This window comes from Pleurodeles waltl, chromosome 9 (assembly GCF_031143425.1).
Source record: "Pleurodeles waltl isolate 20211129_DDA chromosome 9, aPleWal1.hap1.20221129, whole genome shotgun sequence".
Taxonomy (NCBI): Eukaryota; Metazoa; Chordata; class Amphibia; order Caudata; family Salamandridae; genus Pleurodeles; species Pleurodeles waltl.
In genome coordinates, this window is record NC_090448.1 from 1099746734 (window position 1) to 1099768269 (window position 21536).

General features: G+C 46.6%; 1 protein-coding gene across 1 annotated transcript in view; it reads left to right on the forward strand.

Moving 5' to 3' along the window:
* The first annotated feature begins 11440 nt into the window (after positions 1-11440).
* LOC138260381 (deubiquitinase DESI2-like) overlaps positions 11441-21536 on the forward strand; it is a 297151-nt gene continuing 287055 nt past the window's right edge. Inside the window, exon 1 of the mRNA XM_069208804.1 lies at positions 11441-12701. Coding sequence (XP_069064905.1) covers positions 12663-12701 — 39 coding nt within the window. The 5' untranslated portion in view covers positions 11441-12662. The remainder of the gene's footprint in view (positions 12702-21536) is intronic.

The following is a 21536-nucleotide window of genomic DNA, read 5'->3' on the forward strand; positions in this document are numbered from 1 at the left end:
TGGGAGATTCCAGGACAGGTATGGCTGAGAATGTTTGAAGGTTTCTGTTTTAATAAGTGTGGCCAGTCTCATCTTTAGACGACAAGATCCTATGTCTAAAGAGAAGCTTTTGGACCAAGTTGCTTCTTTCAGGACTTTTTTAAGAACAGGGAGCAGTAACGATTGGATCAGGCCCGGATCAAGCTCCAGCAATTGCATAGCCAGATTGCAGTTTCTAAAAAACGTATTAGATTTTTCTTTTAATCTGCAGAAGATTTCTATATAAGCTACGTTTCTTAGAGTTAATTACCTACTAGGAGCAAGGCTATAAGCCCTCCGGACCACCGCCGCTAGAACCAATGCAAAAGAGTTCTTAATACCAAATTCAAGCCTGAGAGCAGCCACTGAGGCTGAGTTGTCACAAAAGGCTAGGTGTCTTAGAATCTGCCCTTCCATCCTGTCGAGAAAATTCCATTTAGAAATCTCTGTACACTCCAAAGCATACAAGAGGGTGACCGGGATCTGTATTTGATAAGCAGTTAGGAATGGAGGAAATTACACCGGCCGACTGCGTTAAAAAAGGCCACTAAATCTTGTGCTTGAGATAGAGCCTTAGTAGTGTTATTACGTATGTGATCTTGGTCACTGCGTGAAGAGAATAACATTTTCCAAAAAAAGCAATAAGATTTTACCCACTCTAATTTTTGTTGAACCAGGGACCACGAAAAATTGCCCAATTTTTTCCCTAGGAAACATACTACTTGTGACTTCGATATATTAATCTGCAAATGGTGTTGTATGGAGTAGTGATTTAACGCAGCGAGACGCCGATTTTAAACCTTTCGGAGTGAGGTCAATCACTACTATATCATCAGCGTATAAAAGGCAGGGAGTATCTCATTTTCCTCGACCCAAGAGGTTAAATGCGTTAATATACTTTTCGTGAATATCTTACCAGTTGCATCCAGGAATGCAATTTGGCAGTAGTTTATAGGCAAAGATTTATCTCTGTTTTTATACAGTGGGACTATGACACTCCCAAACCAGGATTCAGGGACTCTACTGTGTGAATAGCAGGCGCTGAAGACTGGGTGAAGAATTTTTGCCCAGAGCAGCAGTTCCTATTTAATTAATGACATCGGAAGCTCATCAGGGCCCACTGCACCGGATGCCCGCATCGACCTGATAAACCTCTTGATCTCCGACACAGATGGGGGACCCCAGCAATTCACTTCAGTTCTAACCCTTGTGTTCAAATCCATTTCCCAGGGCTCCTTCTCTGGGTTTTCTGCGTAAAGGGTGAGTATGTACTTCCTCCAGTCGACCTCGGCTATTGGAGGGGCACTAGATGATTTACGATTTCCACAACCTTTAGAGATAATAGCCCAGAATTTACAGGAGTATTTTGACACCACAGCTTCCCTCAGTGCCACCCACATCTGCTCCGCCTCTTGCTTCCTTATGCCTAACTTCGCACTTGCTCTTCTTCTTTTTAATAAACAAATTCTCCTTCTCCTATCCTTGGTCTTCCCTTTATACAGTCTCCTTACCAATTTTATTAATTTCTCTATTCAACAATATAATGGATTGCTTTACCTTACTTTTTGGAGGCTTGCAGCATTGATATGGATCACTTTGGGTTATAGATTCAATGAGTTTAGAAAAGTAATTTAATGATCCGCATTCGTTTCATCAATATCTCTCACTCAGCAATCAAGTACTTTTTTGACAGCTGACATTTTGGCAGGGGTCCAAAAATTCTACCCATTTTCCAAGAGCAACTAATGTCCTTGCCCCTAAAATTCCAGGGTTCTATGGAGGAAAACTGCATTTTTAATGAGAGGATCAGAATCCCATGTTCATTTAAAGAGGTATCCTTAACTATCATATCCTCTTCTGATTGGGCAATAACATAGGAACCCAAAATATAATCAATAATGGAACTGCTCTGTGGGGTTTTTATGTAAAAGCTGCATGAGAGTCAGAACAAAAACATCCATTTAAGATGATGCAAAAATGTTCCCTCAGACCTTTCAATAGGATGAAGCTCCTTTTGTCCGACCTGATTCTAGGGGGAAATAGGATGGAAAGGATATTTAAAGCAGTTTCCCTCTCTAGATCACAAAAGGTTGAAAGAGATAGATTAGAAATTTTACATTTTAAATCCCCATTATCAATAACTTGTCCGCGCTTTTGTGTGGATTAGAGCAAATTTCAGAAATATGACTAAACTTATGCAAAAGAGCTCTATCATAGTCCTTATCTGGTGGAATATACACATTTACTATTAGCATGGGGGTGTTCTTGCCATTCTCCAATATTGGATACACTCTCACTATCTGAAAGAAATTTGAGGAGAAAGGCAGGCTAACGTATTCCCATTTATATTTGTTACTTAACAGCATAGCGATACCCCTTTTTGCATGTCCTTTCTTGGAGGGCTGTGCCTTTATACCTAGGACCAAATACCTGGGACAAGTGAAATCAGATATGCTCCAGGTCTCTTGGATGCAAATTAAGTCCTCCTGTAATGAGCAAATAAGATCTAATTTTTCGTAATGGTTCCGTATTCCTGCAGCATTCCAAGAGACCAAGGAGAGGCCCTGGTCAATGACTGGGTTGTGAGAACATTCCCTTCCCCGGGTATTATTTAGAGCCCCCACTACCCAGCTCCAGTTTCCCTCATTGGGACCTGAGAGATGTGAGGGGACATCCTCCATGAGCCTTGCCACTCTTTCACCATGGAGAAGGGAAACTTTTACATTTTCCAAGGGGGAAGCAATATGAGCAGGCGTTTGGTAGGAGTTGGTACCATTTAAATATAAAGCAGGGGGGACTGCTGCTGATTAAAAGGAACTTCCCTACCCCATAATTGGGACCACGTCTATACCTCTACACTGTAATTGTTTACAGTTAACTAGACTCAGGTTCATAACAGTTTTAAAGAACAACAAGACTTTTGTCTTTAATACTCCTATACTCTGATCGAGAAGAACCCGAGCAATATCACTACTGTCAATACATTTGAGCTCATCAATACTTGTGAAACAAGAAATTAATAAAGAACGATTTAAAATTAAATTCATATCAAATAAAGCAGAAAACTCAAGGAATTCAGGGGTCTCTATACGAACTTGAGTAATTTCCTCCTTACTGTGTACTACCCCACCATTATAGAGAACTGAGGTAGGGTTCAATGTCACTGCATTAGCGTTCACATTGCAAGTACAAATAGCATGAGGATTTGGATCAGACAGCATGCTCATAGAGACTGGTAGAACAAACTGTTGCACACCCCGATCAAGTGTTTAGTCTTGTTCTCCCCAAGGGGCAGGGGATCCAACCGATCTCAAACCTTTGGGCCTCTCCTTCCTCAGCGCCAATTCATGTTCTTGTTCTTCTTGCTGAGGAGAGGTTCCACTGGGGCCCTTATCCTCGAACTGAACCTTTCTTGTTTTTTTTAAAGAAATTCTCTTTTTTCTCTGTTGTTCCCTTTTTTCCCTCTTTTTCCCATTTTCTTCTCTTTACAAGTTTTTACAGGATGATTTAACTCATTTTTTGGAGAGGCAAGTTCAGGAACAATAGGGGCCGTAATACTCTAAAACAGTGGGCTGGGGAAAAGATTTTCTAGGGAATAGACAGCACTCTCTTGAGTAAAAGGATCCTGTGTATTTGAAGCATCTCAATGAACTTGAGGCTTTCCTGCCTGAGTACCGTGGTCAGAATGAAAAGGCAGAGATGATAGGGTCACGATCACCTGCTATAAGTGGAATCAAACTAGAATCTTGACACCCCCCCCAGCTACCTCCGTGGCCCTAAAAGATTTACATTCACAGCTTAATTTAGCGTCCTTTTGATCTAACAGGGCTTTTAATATAGGTAGTAAGATGTCTTGAGTATGATCAGAATTGTTATTTGATTTTTCTAGGAGAGCCAGGATGGAAGATAGAATTCTCTCAAGACATTTAAAGGACTCCCAAAGTACTACATTTTGATCTGGAGGGCCACTCGGGAGATTCGGAGAGCACGTGAGTTCTGGCGTCAAGGAAGTTTTTGAAGGGGAGAGAGAGGGGTCAGTAGGCGTACTGCTAAACAGCCTTAGACCGGGGATACTAAGTTTAAGATTACTATCTACCGGGGTCTTTGGAAACCAACAGAGAGGTTCCTTGCTCCATATACACAGTTCAAGTCAATGTCGGGAAGGGTAAAATCCTCTTCTCCAACACCAATGCCAACACCAACTCCAGAGATGTCATCCATGTTTCCCAGGGGAGGGATTTGGTTCACCAGGACCTCCCCCCCCCGGGATTAAATCAGCCATGCTCTCCCTATTGACAAAACGGCAGGCTACTAAATTGTTGTCATCCTTGAGGGCTGGTTCTCCAGAGTGCTCCTTTTGGACGAAAGTAAGAATGGAATGTATACTTTTTATGTTCAAGTGGGGGATGCCCTTATTTCGTATGGGATTTGACTTAGGCGGTCATTCTGACCGCGGCGGTCGGCGGTCGCCGCCCGCCAAGCGGTTCCCGCCGAAAGACCGCGGCGGCCATTCCGGCTCTCCCGCTGGGCCGGCGGGCGACCGCCAGAAGACCGCCGGCTGGCCCAGCGGGACAGCCCCTTCAACAATGAAGCCGGCTCGGAATGGAGCCGGCGGAGTTGAAGGGGTGCGACGGGTGCAGTGCCACCCGTCGCGATTTTCACTGTCTGCTAAGCAGACAGTGAAAATCTTTGTGGGGCCCTGTTAGGGGGCCCCTGCACTGCCCATGCCAGTGGCATGGGCAGTGCAGGGGCCCCCAGGGGCCCCACGGCACCCGTTCCCGCCATCCTGGTTCTGGCGGTGGACACTGCCAGAAACAGGCTGGCGGGAAGGCGGTCGGAATCCCCATGGCGGTGCTGCAAGCAGCGCCGCCATGGCGGATTCCTGGGCCAGCGGGAAACCGGCGGGAAACCGCCGGCTCCCCTTTTCTGACCGCGGCTTTACCGCCGCGGTCAGAATCGCCAAGGAAGCACCGCCAGCCTGTTGGCGGTGCTTCCACCGCCCTCCGCCATGGCGGTCATGGACCGCCAAGGTCAGAATGACCCCCTTAGTCTTTTTGCATGCGTGACTAAGAAACGTCCCCACCTCCTGAGGTGTTTAGTAGTTGTCCTTGCGCAGAAGGGGGTTCTTTGCCCACTACCAGAACCAGTACCACTGGTGCTGCTACTGTGAAGCTGCTGCTGGGCTACTGCTTGGCTATTGCCTTAACTGCAGACTTGGCTGCTTACTTGTCTGAGTAAGGCTGAGACAACTTGGCTGAAAAGAACTTGAAAGAACTTGGCAGAGTAACTCCCCTCAAAGAGAGAAACCCACACGCACTGTATGCTTCCTTTTCTTCTTCGTGACAGACGACCTGCTGCAGTTTTTCCCCTCTGAGCGGCGGCTGTGTGCAGATGCATATGAACTCGGCTCCTCCTCGGCTGCGTTCACCTCCCGCTCCCCGACTGGGAGATGCCGGCCGGAGAATGCCGGTGCTGGATGGCGCTGCTCTCAATCGCGGCTGTGCCTCCTGCCGCATGATACCGTGGTGGTGGCGCTCACTCCAGAAGGCTCTTGCTCCTTGCAAAGGTGTCCAAGACAGGGCCAAATTTGTTGCCTCGCTGTCTCTGTAGGTAGGGGGAGTGAGCAGGGGAGATTCCAAACAGCTCCGCGCTCCTATCTCGCTGTCCTCCTTACTATAAAGCTTGGGGGTGGTGCGGGGGAGCTGGAGCAGGGGTGATTCTGTTCTGCTCCGCGCTCCAAGCCTCGCTGTCCTCCTCAATATGATGCTCGGTGGGTGGGGGGAGGGAAGGAGCGGGAGCGGGGGGATCCCTAGTCTCTCCACGCTCTCTGTACGCCACTCCGCTCTGTCGCTGCCGCTTTACCACCTCACCTCCTCAGCACCTCCTCCTCTCCTCCACCCTTGCCTCCTCGAACTCACTCCACACGTCTCCCTTCCATCTCAGCCACTCAGCTCAAGTTACTGCGGATCCAGCCGGCTCTACTTCTGACCTGTGATGCTTCAGGCCTGCAGGCAACCCTCGGAGCCGCCCGGCCCCCAGCGGCTCTCGCTGCTTTCAACTGTGGCCGAATCTCGCTATGGCGTCACAGCAATTCGTTACGTCATGTGCTCTGTTGCTGTTCATCTTCTTGCATGTGACAGTGGTACTCCATCTCTGTGTGACAGTACTTATTTGGGCATAATGTATATGGGTGCTTGATCAAGTAAGTAGCCCCAAAAACTATGAGCTAAGATGCCCACTCTATGCACGTCAACTTTTGTGCATTCAATTTACTTTGTCCCTTGGGTTGGTGAATAATTTCAAGGTGAGTGACTTTCTGGATGGTTTTAAAGGGGTTTTTGCAGTTGACAAAATTTCAACAATATCTTTTCTTTCTTCCTCAGAAAATGATGGAGAGTGTGTACTGCAACTTGCTCACTTTCCCTATCTTAAATGGCAGCCATAAGAGATTTCTTCTCTTGGGGCCAGCCAACCACAACAGTTAAATCTGTGGTTTCAACTCTAGAACCACAGATTCAAAATGGACGATGGAGGAAAGGCTTCCTCTTCGTATTGTGTTCCTTTTGTTTTTTAGCTTTCTGATTCTTGGATGATTCATGGATCCCAGATTCCCTGAGATATGCAAAAGTGTCAACTCTTTGAAGCCCGATAAGCCACTTTTTTAGATGCTTACACCTCAAAAAGAACTGAACGGATTCACACCAAACCAACAAAAGCATGTTTTGTAAGTAAAGTGTACTTTCATGGAATGTTTGGTGTAAATCTGGTCAGAGGTTTGGGCTGTAGGTCCTAACAAATTTTCCTATGGGAGATAAAATGGAAAAACATGTGTTTTTAAACCCCCCTGGTCCCCTCACCCCAAACTTGTCTCCTGCATGGATTTGCATGCCAATTGGCTTTCCAGACCTTTAATAACTGTGGAAAGCAACGGCCAAATTTGGTGTAAATCTCCCTATGAAGTCAAAAGTTATAGGCCAATCGGAAAATTGCCTTTTCAATGGCAAGTACAGCTATAACTACTGAGTGGTGACAGCAGTAGTAATAAGTGTGTGAATGTATGTTTATTTGTACAGTTGTTGTGAGTATCTTGATGTATTGTGTGTGTTTGCATGTGTGTGTGTGTGTGTCTGTGTGTGTGTATATATATATATATATATATATATATATATATATATATATATGCACAAACACATATACATGCATACTGGAAAACAAATGTAACAGGGACATTATAGTCAGGAGATAGGATTTTAAAAAAACAAAGAAATTCACTTAAAAAAGCAAAGGTTACAGGACTTTATAGTTATGCTCACATTTTAAACATATAAAATCATAGAAATGATGCTGTTAGAGTTAATTCAAGCAACTATAACTCTTGCCCTAAAATAACTACAACCCGTGTCCCCGCCATGCACAGTTTTTTACTCAAACATTTTACTGTAGTTATTACATTGATGTTATCAAAGATGTCATGAGTGCATTAATATGCAGTGCATGGCGAGGGCACAAGTTACAGTTACTATAGAGCTCGAGTAATAGTTACTTGAAATAACTATAACAGCTGAATTTGTATGGTTTTGTATGTTTAAAACTGTTTAAAGCCACTGTAACCTTTCTTTTTTTAAGTGAATTTCTGTGTTTTTTCCATTTTACTTCCTGACTATAACATCCTTGTAGCCTTTGTTTTTTGTGTGAATTTCTCAGTTTTTTTAATGTAAAGTAATTTCAATTACTATACGTTAATCCAACCACTGCTATGCACCGCCAGGCCCTGCGGCCAACCCGCCTTTAACTGTTCAACTCCACGCTACAACACGGCCTTTGGCCGTGTGTGGCGATGGTTGGCCGCAGGGCATGGCCTGAGGCCTGGCCTTGCAGCCAATCACCTATAACCACCCAACCCCCCACCACACACAGGCTTCAGCTGTGCGTGGTGGGGTTGGCCGCAGGGCTTGGCCAGGATGAAAACACATCCACCACTCTAGGATCCCTGAGAAGGATGCCCCACCTCATTCCTGCGGGACATCGTAAAACAACTGTCCATGCTTTGATTACCTCCAAGTTGGACTATTGTAACAGTCTATACTTATGGCTCCCAGCTTTTCTCATGTTGCGTCTCCAAACTATTCAGAACACTGCTGCACAGCTGATTTTTAAACTTCCACCCAGGGTCTCGGTATCAGACTCCCTACGCCAATTATACTGGTTCTGGTGAATAGAATGATCCAGTTTAAGGCCCTCACCCTAGCTTTTAAGGTATTCAATCAAAAGGGTCCTCTCGATCTTAGGCACCGCTTTAGGTTTTCTGCTTAGGTGTGCTTATTGTGGTCTAACAATATTTAACTGTTTCAGACATGCTGCATATATAAAGCCAGAAGGAGGGGCAGATTATTCGCCTTTTTGGCAACCAGGCTGTGGAATGCACTTTCTCTTGCTCTGAAAAGCTGTCTGTCTGAAGCAGCGCTTAGAAAAAATCTAAAAGCGCTTCTTTTTGATTCTGATAAAAGTAGTTTCTAATTGTGGTCCTCATTTTGATATCATGCAGTGATCTTTTCCGTTAGCGCTGGATACCTCCTAGAGGTAGCAATGGACTTTAGAAATGTATTATACTGCATGTGATCAGCATTTAGAGGCAACTTGTGACCTCATCCACGATTCACTGTATTAAGAGTTGCATGTTGGCTCGTGTGATGGTTGCCGTTGACTTGTGCTCTGTGACAAATCTCAGGGCAGTAAAAGGTAATATGAATGGGATTTGCTTGTGCTAGGCTTTACAATCATATGCCATATTATCAAAAATAAACATATGTTTAGTCATAAGGGCGTTCATTTGTGTTGAAATATATGTGTTATGCAGTGTATTTGCGTGAAAGTGTGCACAAGCTTGATGTTTGACTTCATGTGAAAAAAATCTGGGTGTATGAAAACTTTGTACATGTGTCTTTATTAAAACGTTTGTGTGTTTTTGCGTTGTGTCTGGTTGAGATAGAAATATGTGTGAGTCTGTATGTTTGTGAAAAACCTGTACATAAACATGAATCTAGTAACACGTGTCTAGAGTTACACAGCAAAGGCTGCACCAACAAGGGTGACAAATTCAAGACTGCTACTGAAGTGTTAACATGCACTGCATTTGCCTTGATGCACTGGAGCACAGTGAGTGCTGGGGTGTGAGGCAGTGTTTTCATACCTTTCTTCTGTATGAAATATGAATGTTTGTCTTTGTGTTTGCGCGCGCGTTTGTGTGAAAGATACATACCTTTGTGGTAGTGCTGGTGGTGGTGTGTGTGTCTGTGTGTGTGTTATTAAGGTTTGCGCGCGCGTTTGTGTGTAAGATACATACCTTTGTGTGTGTGTGTCTGTGTGTGTGTTATTAAGGTTTGCGCGCGTTCCAATAGGTAAACTTCCGTGCTCTGTTCAGGTTGCGTCAGTCATCACAGCAGGGTATGAAGTGAGGAAGACATTACTCTGCCCTCTATAAAAGGCTGTCAAAGAGGTGATTCGGGGCTGTGAGTGCGTTTAACCTCGGGTACAGCACGCGGATGCTCGAGCAGTGCGCTTCCTGCAGCTTCCGTGCTTCCTCCAGGACCAGGGATGCTGCGCTGATGTAACTCGCTCCCTGCATCTTTCATTCAACCCTGGTTGGCTGCAGGCTGGCGCGCGCCCAGCCCCCGCCCCTTATTCAGATGAGGTCATTGGTTCCCTTCCTGGTACCCCAGACCCCTCCGCTCCATCACCATTACGGCCAGATAGCTTTCCATTCGGAGTGGTCCAGCCGCTCCCTGGATTTTCTGCCGCCCCCCTGCCGCCCTGGAGGAGAGCGAGCGCCCCATCCAGAGCGAGGAGGAGAAGGGGGTCTGCCGAGCTTCGGGAATCCCCCCGGCCCTTGGGAGTCCGGAAACTGCCTGCGGTGTTTATAAGTATTTACTGAGCGCAGCGGGCTCTGTAAGCCGACCTCGGTTCCTGGGCGTGCAGCGCCCCTGCCGCAGGGTGAAGAGGGTGCGCGGGGGTGGACGCAGGGCTGGGGGAGAGCAGCCTCTAGCCTGAACCTGTGCCCCAGTGAGGTAGGCGCTCCAGGGGCAGCTCCTGGTGCAGCGAGGGAGCATCCTGGGACAGCGCAAGTCTGAGGGGCCCAGTACCCATCTGTGGGCACGCCGTTCTGCATCAGTGGGCCCGGGTCACACCCGCAGGGCATCCTGCGGGCACCCGGAGCCCAACTTCAGCACCCGGACAGCTCCATCGTGGGATTCGGTGCACTGACCTCTGCAGCTCTCCGGCCTTCACAGACCTGAAAATACGGCACCTCAGCGCCTCCACAGCAGCACCAGCAGTATCTGGACCGAACTGCAGCCTCACATCTCTTTAGGAAACAGCGAGTCCCTGCACTGAACTCCACAGCCACGACAGACTGCACCATTGCCTCATCTCTGCACCGCATCCGACCCCAGGCACCACAGGCAATAGTACTTCTTGGACTGAAGCCCACCCCAAGCAGCTCCACACAGCGATCCCCTGAACACAACATCCCTGAAAATCGGCATCACTGAGACCACAAATACATCATTCCCTGGAAGGAGCTGCTGCAACAGCTGCACAGCCACCACATCAGCACCATTCAGTGGACTGAACTCCTGCGCTTCAGCTGCCTTCCATACATAAACTTCTCCTGCACTGGTGTGCTTCCTGCATAACTTTCCAGCAACAAGAGGCAGCACCGTCCATGCACCGCACAAACTTCTCTTGCATTCCCTGCATTGGTGCGCTCCCCAATATCTCCCAGCAACCACAGACAGCAGGCAATTCACTTCACATGCTTCACACACATCTTGAGCACTAGTGTGCGCCCAAAATCACTCCAAGCAACAACAGGCAGCACCATCACTGCACCCTTCACAAGCATCCCCTGTACTGGTGTGCTCCCAAAAGAACTCCCCAGCAGATAGCAGAATCCCCGCACTTCACCAGCGCCACGCACACCCCCTGCACTGGCGTGCTCCCAAACTACCTCCCCAGCAAGAACAGGCAGCAGAATCCCTGCACTTTACCAGCTTCCCACACACCCCTGCGCTGGTGTGCCCACATAATAACCCCCAGCAAACACAGACAGCATCAGCCCTGCACTTCACACACCCTTGCACTGGTGTGCTCATATAATAACTCCCAGCAAACACAGACAGCATCAGCCCTGCACTTCACACACCCTTGCACTGGTGTGCTCATATAATAACTCCCAGCAAACACAGACAGCATCAGCCCTGCACTTCACACACCCTTGCACTGGTGTGCCCACATAATAACTCCCAGCAAACACAGACAGCATCAGCCCTGCACTTCACACACCCTTGCACTGGTGTGCTCATATAGCCCCCAGCAAACACAGACAGCATCAGCCCTACACCTCACAAGCTTAACGCACCCCCTTGTACTGGTGTGCTCACACAGCCTACAGTAAACACAGACAGCATCAGCCCTGCACTTCACCAGCTTAACACACCCCCTTGTATGCTCCGAAAATAGCTCACAACAGGCAGCAGAATGTCACCATCTTCCCAGGCATAACAATCACCCCTACAACTCCACGGCCATCAGCACTGCCTTGAGTGAATCCCATGTTCCTCCACAGCCCTCCAGGAAAAGGAGGCATCAGCGCCGTGCCCTGAACTACTCCCACCTCTCTCCAACCCAGACCGACCCCTGCACGTGAACTGGCCGCAGCCACCAAAGACACCCCTGCACCTTAGCTGCATAGACATAACTGCACCAAAGTCCGGCCAACAGCTCTCCAGCAGCCACTCTTTCTACCAAGACTGACCTCCGCTGCACTGGAACAGACCTTCGCCCCCCCCCCCCCCCCCACACACACACTTGTCCTGGGCTGGTGTCTAGTGCACATCAGCACCGGCTCAACAACAGACACCCCGTTCCGTACGAGTGACCTCAACAGAGCGCCGGCCATCACAGACACCCCTTTACTAAATGACGTTCTGGATGGGGAGGCACTTCCAGAGGATACCATCACTCCCTTGGACCCCCGACCAGTCTCTGCCGTCATCACCCACCCGTGCTCACCAGGGCACCCGCGGACTGCCGGCTGCATGGGTGACCTTTGATGCCAATATTCACCTCCGGAAGAACAGCTGGGACCTGACATGCCCGGGCGCCGTTTAGCATCGGAATTATTCAAGAGCGCTAACACCTGTTCAAGCCGGAAGTGGTTGATGGCGATTAATCGGAGCTGCTGATTGAAGCGGTGTCCGGAGGTAAACCCCACTCTGCAGAGGAAGCGAAGCACTGAAGCCTGTGCCTGACCACATGGGCTGTCTCTCTTCCATGCCCCCGTCTCATGGGCGCCCTTCCTGCGCGCTCTCGTCTGTAGGCGGCTGGCACTCCGCGCCCACCTCACTGCCTCAAGGCTGGACTCGGGGTTGAGGGGTGATGGCCGCCTTGGAGTCAAACACGCATGCACAGGACCTGCAGCCTTGAACCCCGCTTTTACTCCGGAAGGGAGGAACCTGAGGGGGTACATGTGCCCACCACCTCCTGGGACAGAACAGAAACATTTCTTCTATGCAGCTGGGGGTGCAACTACTCCCGGGGGACCTCTACCCAGCTGCCGTGGAATTTAGGTGCTGCCGAGACTCACCATGGCCAACGAACCGGTGATTTTAAACGTGTATGATATGGTAAGTGCGACTTCCGGTTCACGTGTGGACTGTCATGTTTTTTGTTGTGTACACATAACTGCTCCTTGACCCCATGTAATGCTGCCAGTCAAACCTTCTTTTTAAGCCTCCGACCTTGGCATTCTGGGACATGTAGTTTTGGTAGTCCGTTGTGGGCAGGGGCTTCTCCGTCTTGGAATGCAAGTGGCCGTCGAATCAAAATCCAGAACACTACGTCACAGGTGACAGTGAACCAACTAGGAGAAGTGCTTTTACTGTTTACGCAAATACCCCACACTGTCCTATCTAGGGTGAGAGCTGCCTAGGCGTCCTTGACTTTTCTTTCCATTCTGGTACTTGTAGGTCTGTTGTTTACGTTATGGCTGCAGTATTAAACGTGTCAGGGCACAAAGGACAACCAGGGTACATAAGTCACTTTTGTAAGGTTACCAGATCCGTCAGTCACCAAGGACGCAATAGTGTTAATGAGAGTTTTCGTTTAACAGCCTATTGCATTCTGGGAGTTGTCCTGCTTCAGCTGACCCACTTGAATTAATGTGACAGAAAACAATGGCTTGCAAAATAAAAGCCCAGGGCCAAAGCACTAACTCTTGATTCCAATTGGAACCACTTTGTTAGACGACCTATCATTTCCTGTCCGTTTATATTTCTCTTGCTTAGTTTTCATCCCTGCTTTCTCTCTTTTTCGCTGTTTTCCTGTTTTTCTCTTTCTCCCCCTTACTCCTCTTTCTGCTTCTCTCTCTCCCGCTCCAGGCCAAATAATGAAAAATAACTCTCACTCCCTAAAAATAAGTGCAGGTGCTCACCCCCAGCAACCACTGGCACACGTTAAGCCTTGCAAGTTATAGCCAGCGGCGCCTCCTCTGCTATGGCAGAGAAGCGTCGCTCCCCCGCCAGCAGCAGCCGCTGCAAACCTTTAACAACCAAACGATAATAAACTATGGCCCATATTTATACTTTTTTAGCGCCGCATTTGTGCCGCTTTTTGGCGCAAAAACGGCACAAACTTACAAAATACAAATGCTGCGCTAAAAAAGTATAAATCTGGGCCTATGTTTATTATTATTTGGTTGTTAAATGGGCGGGCCATGGGGTATGACGGGGATGAGGGGAGTGCACTGAGCACTCCCTTCAGTGCGCATGTGTGCATGGCTGGCCGCCTCGGGCCAGCCAAACACACATGTGCACTGTGCTCTCCCCAGACCAGCACTGTGTTGCCTGGTTGGAGAGAGCAGGCATTGGCTCCCAGTCAGCTTGGGAGCGCCCTTGCTGGCGCTCCCAGCCAATCCTAAAGCTGCTCTGAGCAGCGTCAAGATTGGCTGCAGGGCAGGCTGGGAGCCTGTGCCTGGAGGGACGAGGGAAAGAAGAGCAGTGGTGCAGCGGCGAGGCAGGTAAGTTTTTATTTTTTACAATTTAAAAAATATATTATTCCCCCCACAATTCTCTCCCCTGCCGCCCCACCTCTTTTAAACCCCGTGAGCCATGACTGCTTATAGCGTCATATGGTAACACCACCTGAGTGGGCTTTCGTAATATAGCTGACAAGTGGCACATATGTTGCGCCTTCAGCCAGCATGGCTTCTTAGCCAACAACACTTTGTATGCTGAGACTGTTATTAATGGCTGCAGATTGACTGCCTGTCCTGTCAACCTTGACATGGTTTTCTCATAAACTCTTCTCATACCAGCTCTTATCAGCTCATACATATGAAATACAAAGTGAAAAAAGGGCCACCAGAGCCTGGCACCACCGAGCAGCGCTGATTATTACTTAGTTTAATAAGCCTTTTCTCCATCTCTGAAAGATGAATAGCTGAATTGAACTGTGATTCGAATCCATAGCTTTGCAAATTATGGCCACATAGTCAGCAGTGAGTGACTTGCTCAGTGATCCCCAGGTGGTCACTCAATGGACTAATGCATCCACCCAAGGAGTCTGTGCATGACCTCATAGTAAAAGGTTGAACTCCAGTGGGTCACTCAGCCATTCATCCTCTGAGGTCAATAAAATTAATAACATTTGGCTAACAATAAACATCTGTAATTCAGCACCGAGATGAATGGCTAACAGTAAAGATTTGTAATTCAGCCCCAAGATGAATACCATCTGGGTGATAAACATCTGTTATGTGCTGAGGTCAATAACATCTGGCTAACAACAAACATCTGTTATTCAGCACCAACGTAACATCTGGCTAAAAATAAATGTCTCTATTTCAACGCCAAGATGAATAACATCTGGCTAACAATAAAGATCTGTAATTTAGTGCCAAGGTGAATAACATTTGGGTAATAAACATCTGTAATTCAGCTCCAGGATGAAAAACATCTGGTTAACCATAAATATCTGCTATTCAGCGCCAAGGTCAGTAACACCTGGCTTAAAAATAAACATCTGTTATTCAGCACAAAGATTAATAAAATCTGGGTAACAATAAACATCTGTAATTCTGTACCAAGATGAGTAACATCTGGATAGCAATAAAGATCTATAATTCATTGCCAGTATGGATAACAGCTGGGTAACAATAAACATCTGTAATTTATTGCTGAGATTAATAACATCTGGTTAACAATAAACATCTGTAATTCAGCGGTAAAATAAATAACATCTGGGTAACAATAAACAACTGTTATTCAGCATCAAAATGCCTGTGGTGTGATGTGTGTTTTACAAATACTTGTGATTTGCAGCTTACACACAGATCTCAGCAACACCATTTTAAACTCCCTTTGCTGTTGAAAAAGCAGAGGGATCTTCCTTACTCTGTGGAGTACTGGATTACGGTGAGGGGATGTCTTACTGGTTGAAACTCCCTTGCCAGCTGCTTGGCTGCGCTACAGCGTTCATCTTTTTTACTTTCATTCGCGAGTAGGTCACACAGTCCATGTTTCTATCTTTCTATTGTGGTACCTGTTTGTTCTTATGTAATTTTGAACTACCAGCAAAGGGGTGCAAAGCAAAAACCTGGATTGAAGAGTAAATTGCAGGTGAAACTACAAAACTGGCGCGCTCCCCAGTTGTGATTGGATGGGTGAACTATAAAACTAGACTAAGGGCCTGATTTAGATATTGGTGAAGGGGTTACTCCATCACTACAGTGATGGATATCTCATCCACCAAAATATAAATCCCATAGGATATAATGGGATTTAGATTTTGGCAGACGGTATGTCTGTTACGGTTTTGATGGAGTAACTACTCCGCCAATATCTAGATCAGGCCCTATGTTTGAAGTAGTCTTTGTTGCAGAGCTTTCGGTAGATGGTGGACAACCACATATCATGTGCAGCCCATTCAGTCACCTTTGACTTTTTAGCCATCAGCCCATTGCAGTTCAGGCCTCATAGTTTCTTTTTAGGGTTGAGCCTGAGAGAGCATGCATCTCGCATGCCCGCCTGTCGCTCACCATTTGTTGGTTTGCTTGGCACTGTTCTTTACAGCCTCGTAACTGGTCAAGGCATGTCTGGCATCATTTCCGTTCCTCTGTGTGGAGCAGGGATCAAGCACAGATTGATTTCAACTTAATTAATGCCTGTCCGCTGCTCCCGACGTGATTGTTGTACTATTTAGTCCTTTCTAGCTTCCAGTGCCTCCCAAACATAAGGCTTGTAACTAGCAAAATGTGCCCAGCAGGCCAAACAAAACTGCAAAGTTTTTTTTTTTTTTTTTAAATAACTTTCTTTTATTTTGTTAAGTCGTCTTTTCTCAGTTTCCACTCATGTTTTCTTTTGTTTTTGCTCCATGGCGCTGGTGTCAAAAGATGACAATTAACATGTTCGAAACATGCGAGAACTATTGCATTGTTTTACTTCTATCATTAGTTCAAAGCAGTTGGTCACAATACTTTCGACCACTTAAAGACTGGATAGCAGAGGATCATTTTTAAATAACAAAGCTATTCCCTTTAAAACTACCATGGAGCTGTCTGCGTACTAACATGATGTTTAGGACTGACATCTGATTCCTTCTGACAGCTCGAGTTGCAGTGTTCTTCTCAGGAGCTGAGGACACCCCTACCCTGGTTGCATTAGGGTCTTTATATGTGGTTTCAACCACTGTTTTCCATTGTCATTTTAGCGGTCAAGTAAAATTCTGAAATGCTATTTCAGTTATTAGAGAATCGTTGTACACACATGGATTTAGTTCAGCAGTATTGTGATCCCCCCTCTCACCTGAAGCTGTTTCAGTGGTACATTCTGCAGAAGAGGCACCCGGGAGTTCTTTAATCGTTTGATGAACATTTAAGAGTCTCTCCTCAGTGCTATTTATCTCTCTTTCTGTAACACCCGTGGCCCTTGTTAGAAAAGTGGAACGGAGTTTGACATTTTACATCTTGTGCTATTCGACTGTGCAGTTAACTTCCTCTTACACAAATCCAAAAAGCAGGTGTGAGCAAGGGAAGTAGCCTGAATATTAAAATAGCCCCCACTTTGAATGAAAGCGCTGATGCCACCGACCAAGCGAAGCAAGTGATCTGAACCCTCCCTGAAATAGCTTCCTTGTCTTTTGCATCCCTGCATCTATCTAGTCATACGTTTGCTCTTTCAACCACCTGCTTCACTTTTACATTCTGTTATCCATTCATTATTTCATCCATCTATCAGTCTTTTCCCATTCCATCCATTTACTCACCCATTTATCCAATCTGGCAACTGTCCGTCAATCCTTCCATCTGTCTACTCTGTCATCCGTCCACTCATCCATTCATACACTCTGCAACCCACTGATCCATCCACTCTGCCTTCCATTCATCCACCTACTCTGCCATCCATCTATCTATTCATTCATCCAATCTGTGAACCTTCCATGTAGACAATGCCATCCATCCACTCATCCCTACTCTCTGCCATCTGTCCATACATTCATCCATCTACTCTGCAATCCACCCGCTCTGCCATCCATTGTACCATCCATCCACGCTGCCACTTATACATCAAAACACCTACTCTACCATCCATCCATTCATCCACTCTGCCATCCATCCATCAACCCTGCCATCCATCCACTCTGCCATCCATCTGTCCATCATCCATTTATACACTCTGTCATCCATCCACTCTGCCACTATTTACTCCAGTAAGCCCTTTACTCTGCCATCCTTTCACTTATCCATCCATCCCTACACTCTGCCATCCTTTCTTCTGTCCACCCACCTACCCATTCACACCCATCCATCCACTCTGCCACCATTTATTCCACACATTCCTTGACTCTGACATCCTTTCACCTGTCCACCACTATCCATCCATTCCTTGACTCATGCCCTTTCACCTGTCCAAAAACCTATCCATCCATCCATCCATCCATCCATCCATTCCTTGACTCTGACATCCTTTCCACCACTATCCGTCCATTCCTTGACTCTGCCATCCTTTCACCTGTCCAAAGACCTATCCATCCATCCTTCCATCCATCCATCCCTTTACTCTGCCATCCTTTCACCTGTCAAAAGACCTATCCATCCATCCACACCTTTACCCTGCCATCCTTTCACCTGTCCATCACCTATCCATTCACTAATTCTTCCATCATCCATCCTTTTACTTAGCCACCCTTTCACCTGTCCATCCACCTATCCATCCACGCATTCATTCACCCACTATTTCATCCATACTTCCTTCCATTTGTCCATCCAATATTCCTTCTTTCTTTCCCTGTTTTATTTACCCAGCTGTCGTTAGGGACGAGCCTGTGAGTGTGTGCGCTAGTGCATGCGTCTCGCTTGTGAGACACTGCTGTATACAGTAACGAGCCTGGAGTCAGCCCATGCTTACCATTTGTCTTCATCTACGTCAGTGGTTCCCAACCTGTGGTTCAGGGACCACCGGGGGTCCGCAAAACCGGTTCAGGGGGTCTGGAACTGATTAGAAAATTAAATAATATTAACAGATTAGGTTCCCAGTTATCAGTAATGACTCAGTAGGGGGTCCCTAGATTCGAATTATGATTCAGTGGGGGTCCCCAGCTTCCAGTAATGATAAAGTGGGGGTCCACAGAAGTCAAAAGGTTGGGAACCACTGATTTATGTCACTCTTCTCTGCAGCCATCAATTCGCCAGTACGTCTGATACATGAATTTTGCAGCTTGCTGTGGAGCAGGGACTAGGCACAGATTAATTCAATCTAATCCGTGCCCATCTGCTGCTCTTGACACAATTCAGGTACTGTTTTTTGGGGGGACCAGCTGAAATGCTGCTTCCGGCAGTGGACGTCTCAAAGGTAGATGGTGGTGCATGTAACCTAGCAGGCGGTTGACAGCGCTACTCCTGCTGCGGCAACGGCGGTGCTGACAGGCAGGCTGCATGCATGGACATGCAGCCATATTAGCACCGTTCCAGGTGCTCAAGGCGTCAGGTAATCACCGCATATGTGTCTTGGGCCTCCTGTGTGTGAAGGTCTTTGAGTGTCTGCTCACCTGCAACGAGGTCAAGTTGCAATACCTTCACAAATATTTAAGAGAGCTTGGCCCCTCTTTCTGCTATTCCTTGAACGTTTGAACAATGCCACCACCAAATGTGTGTGTCAGTCTTGGTGTCTCTGTGCATGCTTGCCTGTGCATCTGCCTGTTTACATGTCTGTGTATATGCGTCTTTGTGTGCCTGTGTCTTTGCGAGTTTATGTCTGCGCCCGCGTACTTATGTGTGCCCATCTGTCTATGTATTCCCTGAAACTCCATTCATTATTGCGAAAAAGTATTACAGAAGATGGGCCCAAGTTCCTGGTTCTCGGATTAACATTGGAGAGAAAAAAATGAACTCCAATAAACCCTTTCATTAATATTTTATACAAACAGGTGTAATGAATCTGAAATATTTTTGAAAAACCTTCGACTATAAATAAAGCCACCATTATTTTTTCTAAAAAGTGAGGTGGAAAGCGGCATACTCTGGAACGTTGTTCCATATTTTCATCCGTTCATGTCACAGTGCCTCTGCTTGTATATTCGATTGTTGATTTTCAGGACATTTTAGGTGGTTTAAATAATTCCATCGTTCCACAGTCTCGATGAATTCCAAAGCCTGCACATGACTGGATGTTTAAATACAAAATGGAGTAAACGGCTGTGCCCAATACTTGTATGTGTTATATGTATGTGTTGATATGTGTGGAGTGCGATCCTAGATTACAGTTGTCATTGTGTGTTTATGCAATGGCACAAGGCTTCTATAGGTGTATGGCACCATTGTGTAGGATAGCACCAGCCCAGCATCTCGTCAATTACTTGTACTGTGTTCCAAAGCACACCTCACGTTACCCCCTTACACGGACACCTCAAGAGAGTCTAATATGTGCTGCATTGCACTGTGTGATATACGAGTGTGTGACATTTGAGTACAATGCATGGTGTGGTCTGCAGCACAAGATAGTGGGTTGATTGCCTCGGGCCCGCTCACGCACGGGTGCAGAACAATGGCCTTGTTTTTAAACTTGATAACACAATCCACACAAGTACACTCCACAACATGCCACATATTTCCAATCAGCATAATTTCACTCAATGCCACACACTTCCACGCCACTCAATTCAACTCACCACATTTCCATTCCATACCACATAATTTGACAACAAACCACATAATTCCGCTCAACAACACAATTACACAACTCACCACATACATCCAATACACACCACAGAATTCCACATTATACCTCAACATTCAGCAGCACAACACCTAATTAAACTCCACTACATAACACTCCACAACACAAAATACCATTCCACATAATTACACTCCTTGACACACAATCCCAATTCACATACTTCCAATACACTCAATACCACATAATTACTATCTACATAATTCCACTGCACAACATGCCACGTAATTCCACTACACAAATCCACTCCACACCACACAATTCCACCATACACAATTCCACAACTAACAATTCCAATCCAACCCACATAATCCCACACCACACACATCCACCCACTCCAAATCAAAACACATGGGTAAAAGACATTGTCACTTACAACACCAATAGTTCTAACTCTCACAAATGCGAGACCCACTGCATTGCAAATGCTTGTTTAACATTATAAGTATGGCCTCAAAACCCTCAGCGTGCCGAATGCTACTGGTAAACAGCCAGGGACAGCTGAAAGTTTCACACATGGAATGGGACCAGATAGCAACTTTGCCTTTGTCATGATATTTGCACCACTACCTTTGAGAACATACAGTGAGACAGCCCATCACGTGTCACTGAAAGAGAAAGCGATTACCAATGAAAGGTGGATCTCAGAGGCCTCCTGCTGAATCACACTGGGCTGGTCTCCATCTCACACAGGACCCAGAGGAGAAGGGCGACAGGTCCTGGCAGACCGTATGTGTTGAATATTGAAGTCAAGCCACAGGGGGAGTGATGTAGTTCTTCCTTCCTCAACAAGTGCTGAAACAATGAATACACGGTGAGAAGTTCTTTGCATTTATTCGGGGCTCTGAAGGGCTGAGCGAATCGGTCAAACTTGTGCCTTTCACCATACACAGATGTCAGCAACCAGCACATGACTCGGTTCACAGGCAAACCCAGGGTTTAAATTCTAATGGTAGTTGCTGGTGATCTGCACTTCGATTATTTTTTTGATGACAGGGATTCCTTTTGAGTTTTGAAAGTAGGTGGGTCCTGCCTAGTTTCAAACTTGTGACTTTCAGCTCACGGGCAGATCTTAGCAACAACCTTTTAAACGCTCTTCACTGTTAAAAAACAACACGTAGAGATCTTGCCTGTTCAGTGGAGTATTGGACTGCAGTAAGGGGGGTGGGGATCTGTGTATGTGACAGTTACCTTCAGGGGAAGGGAAACAGCCATTCTAGTTACACATGCACC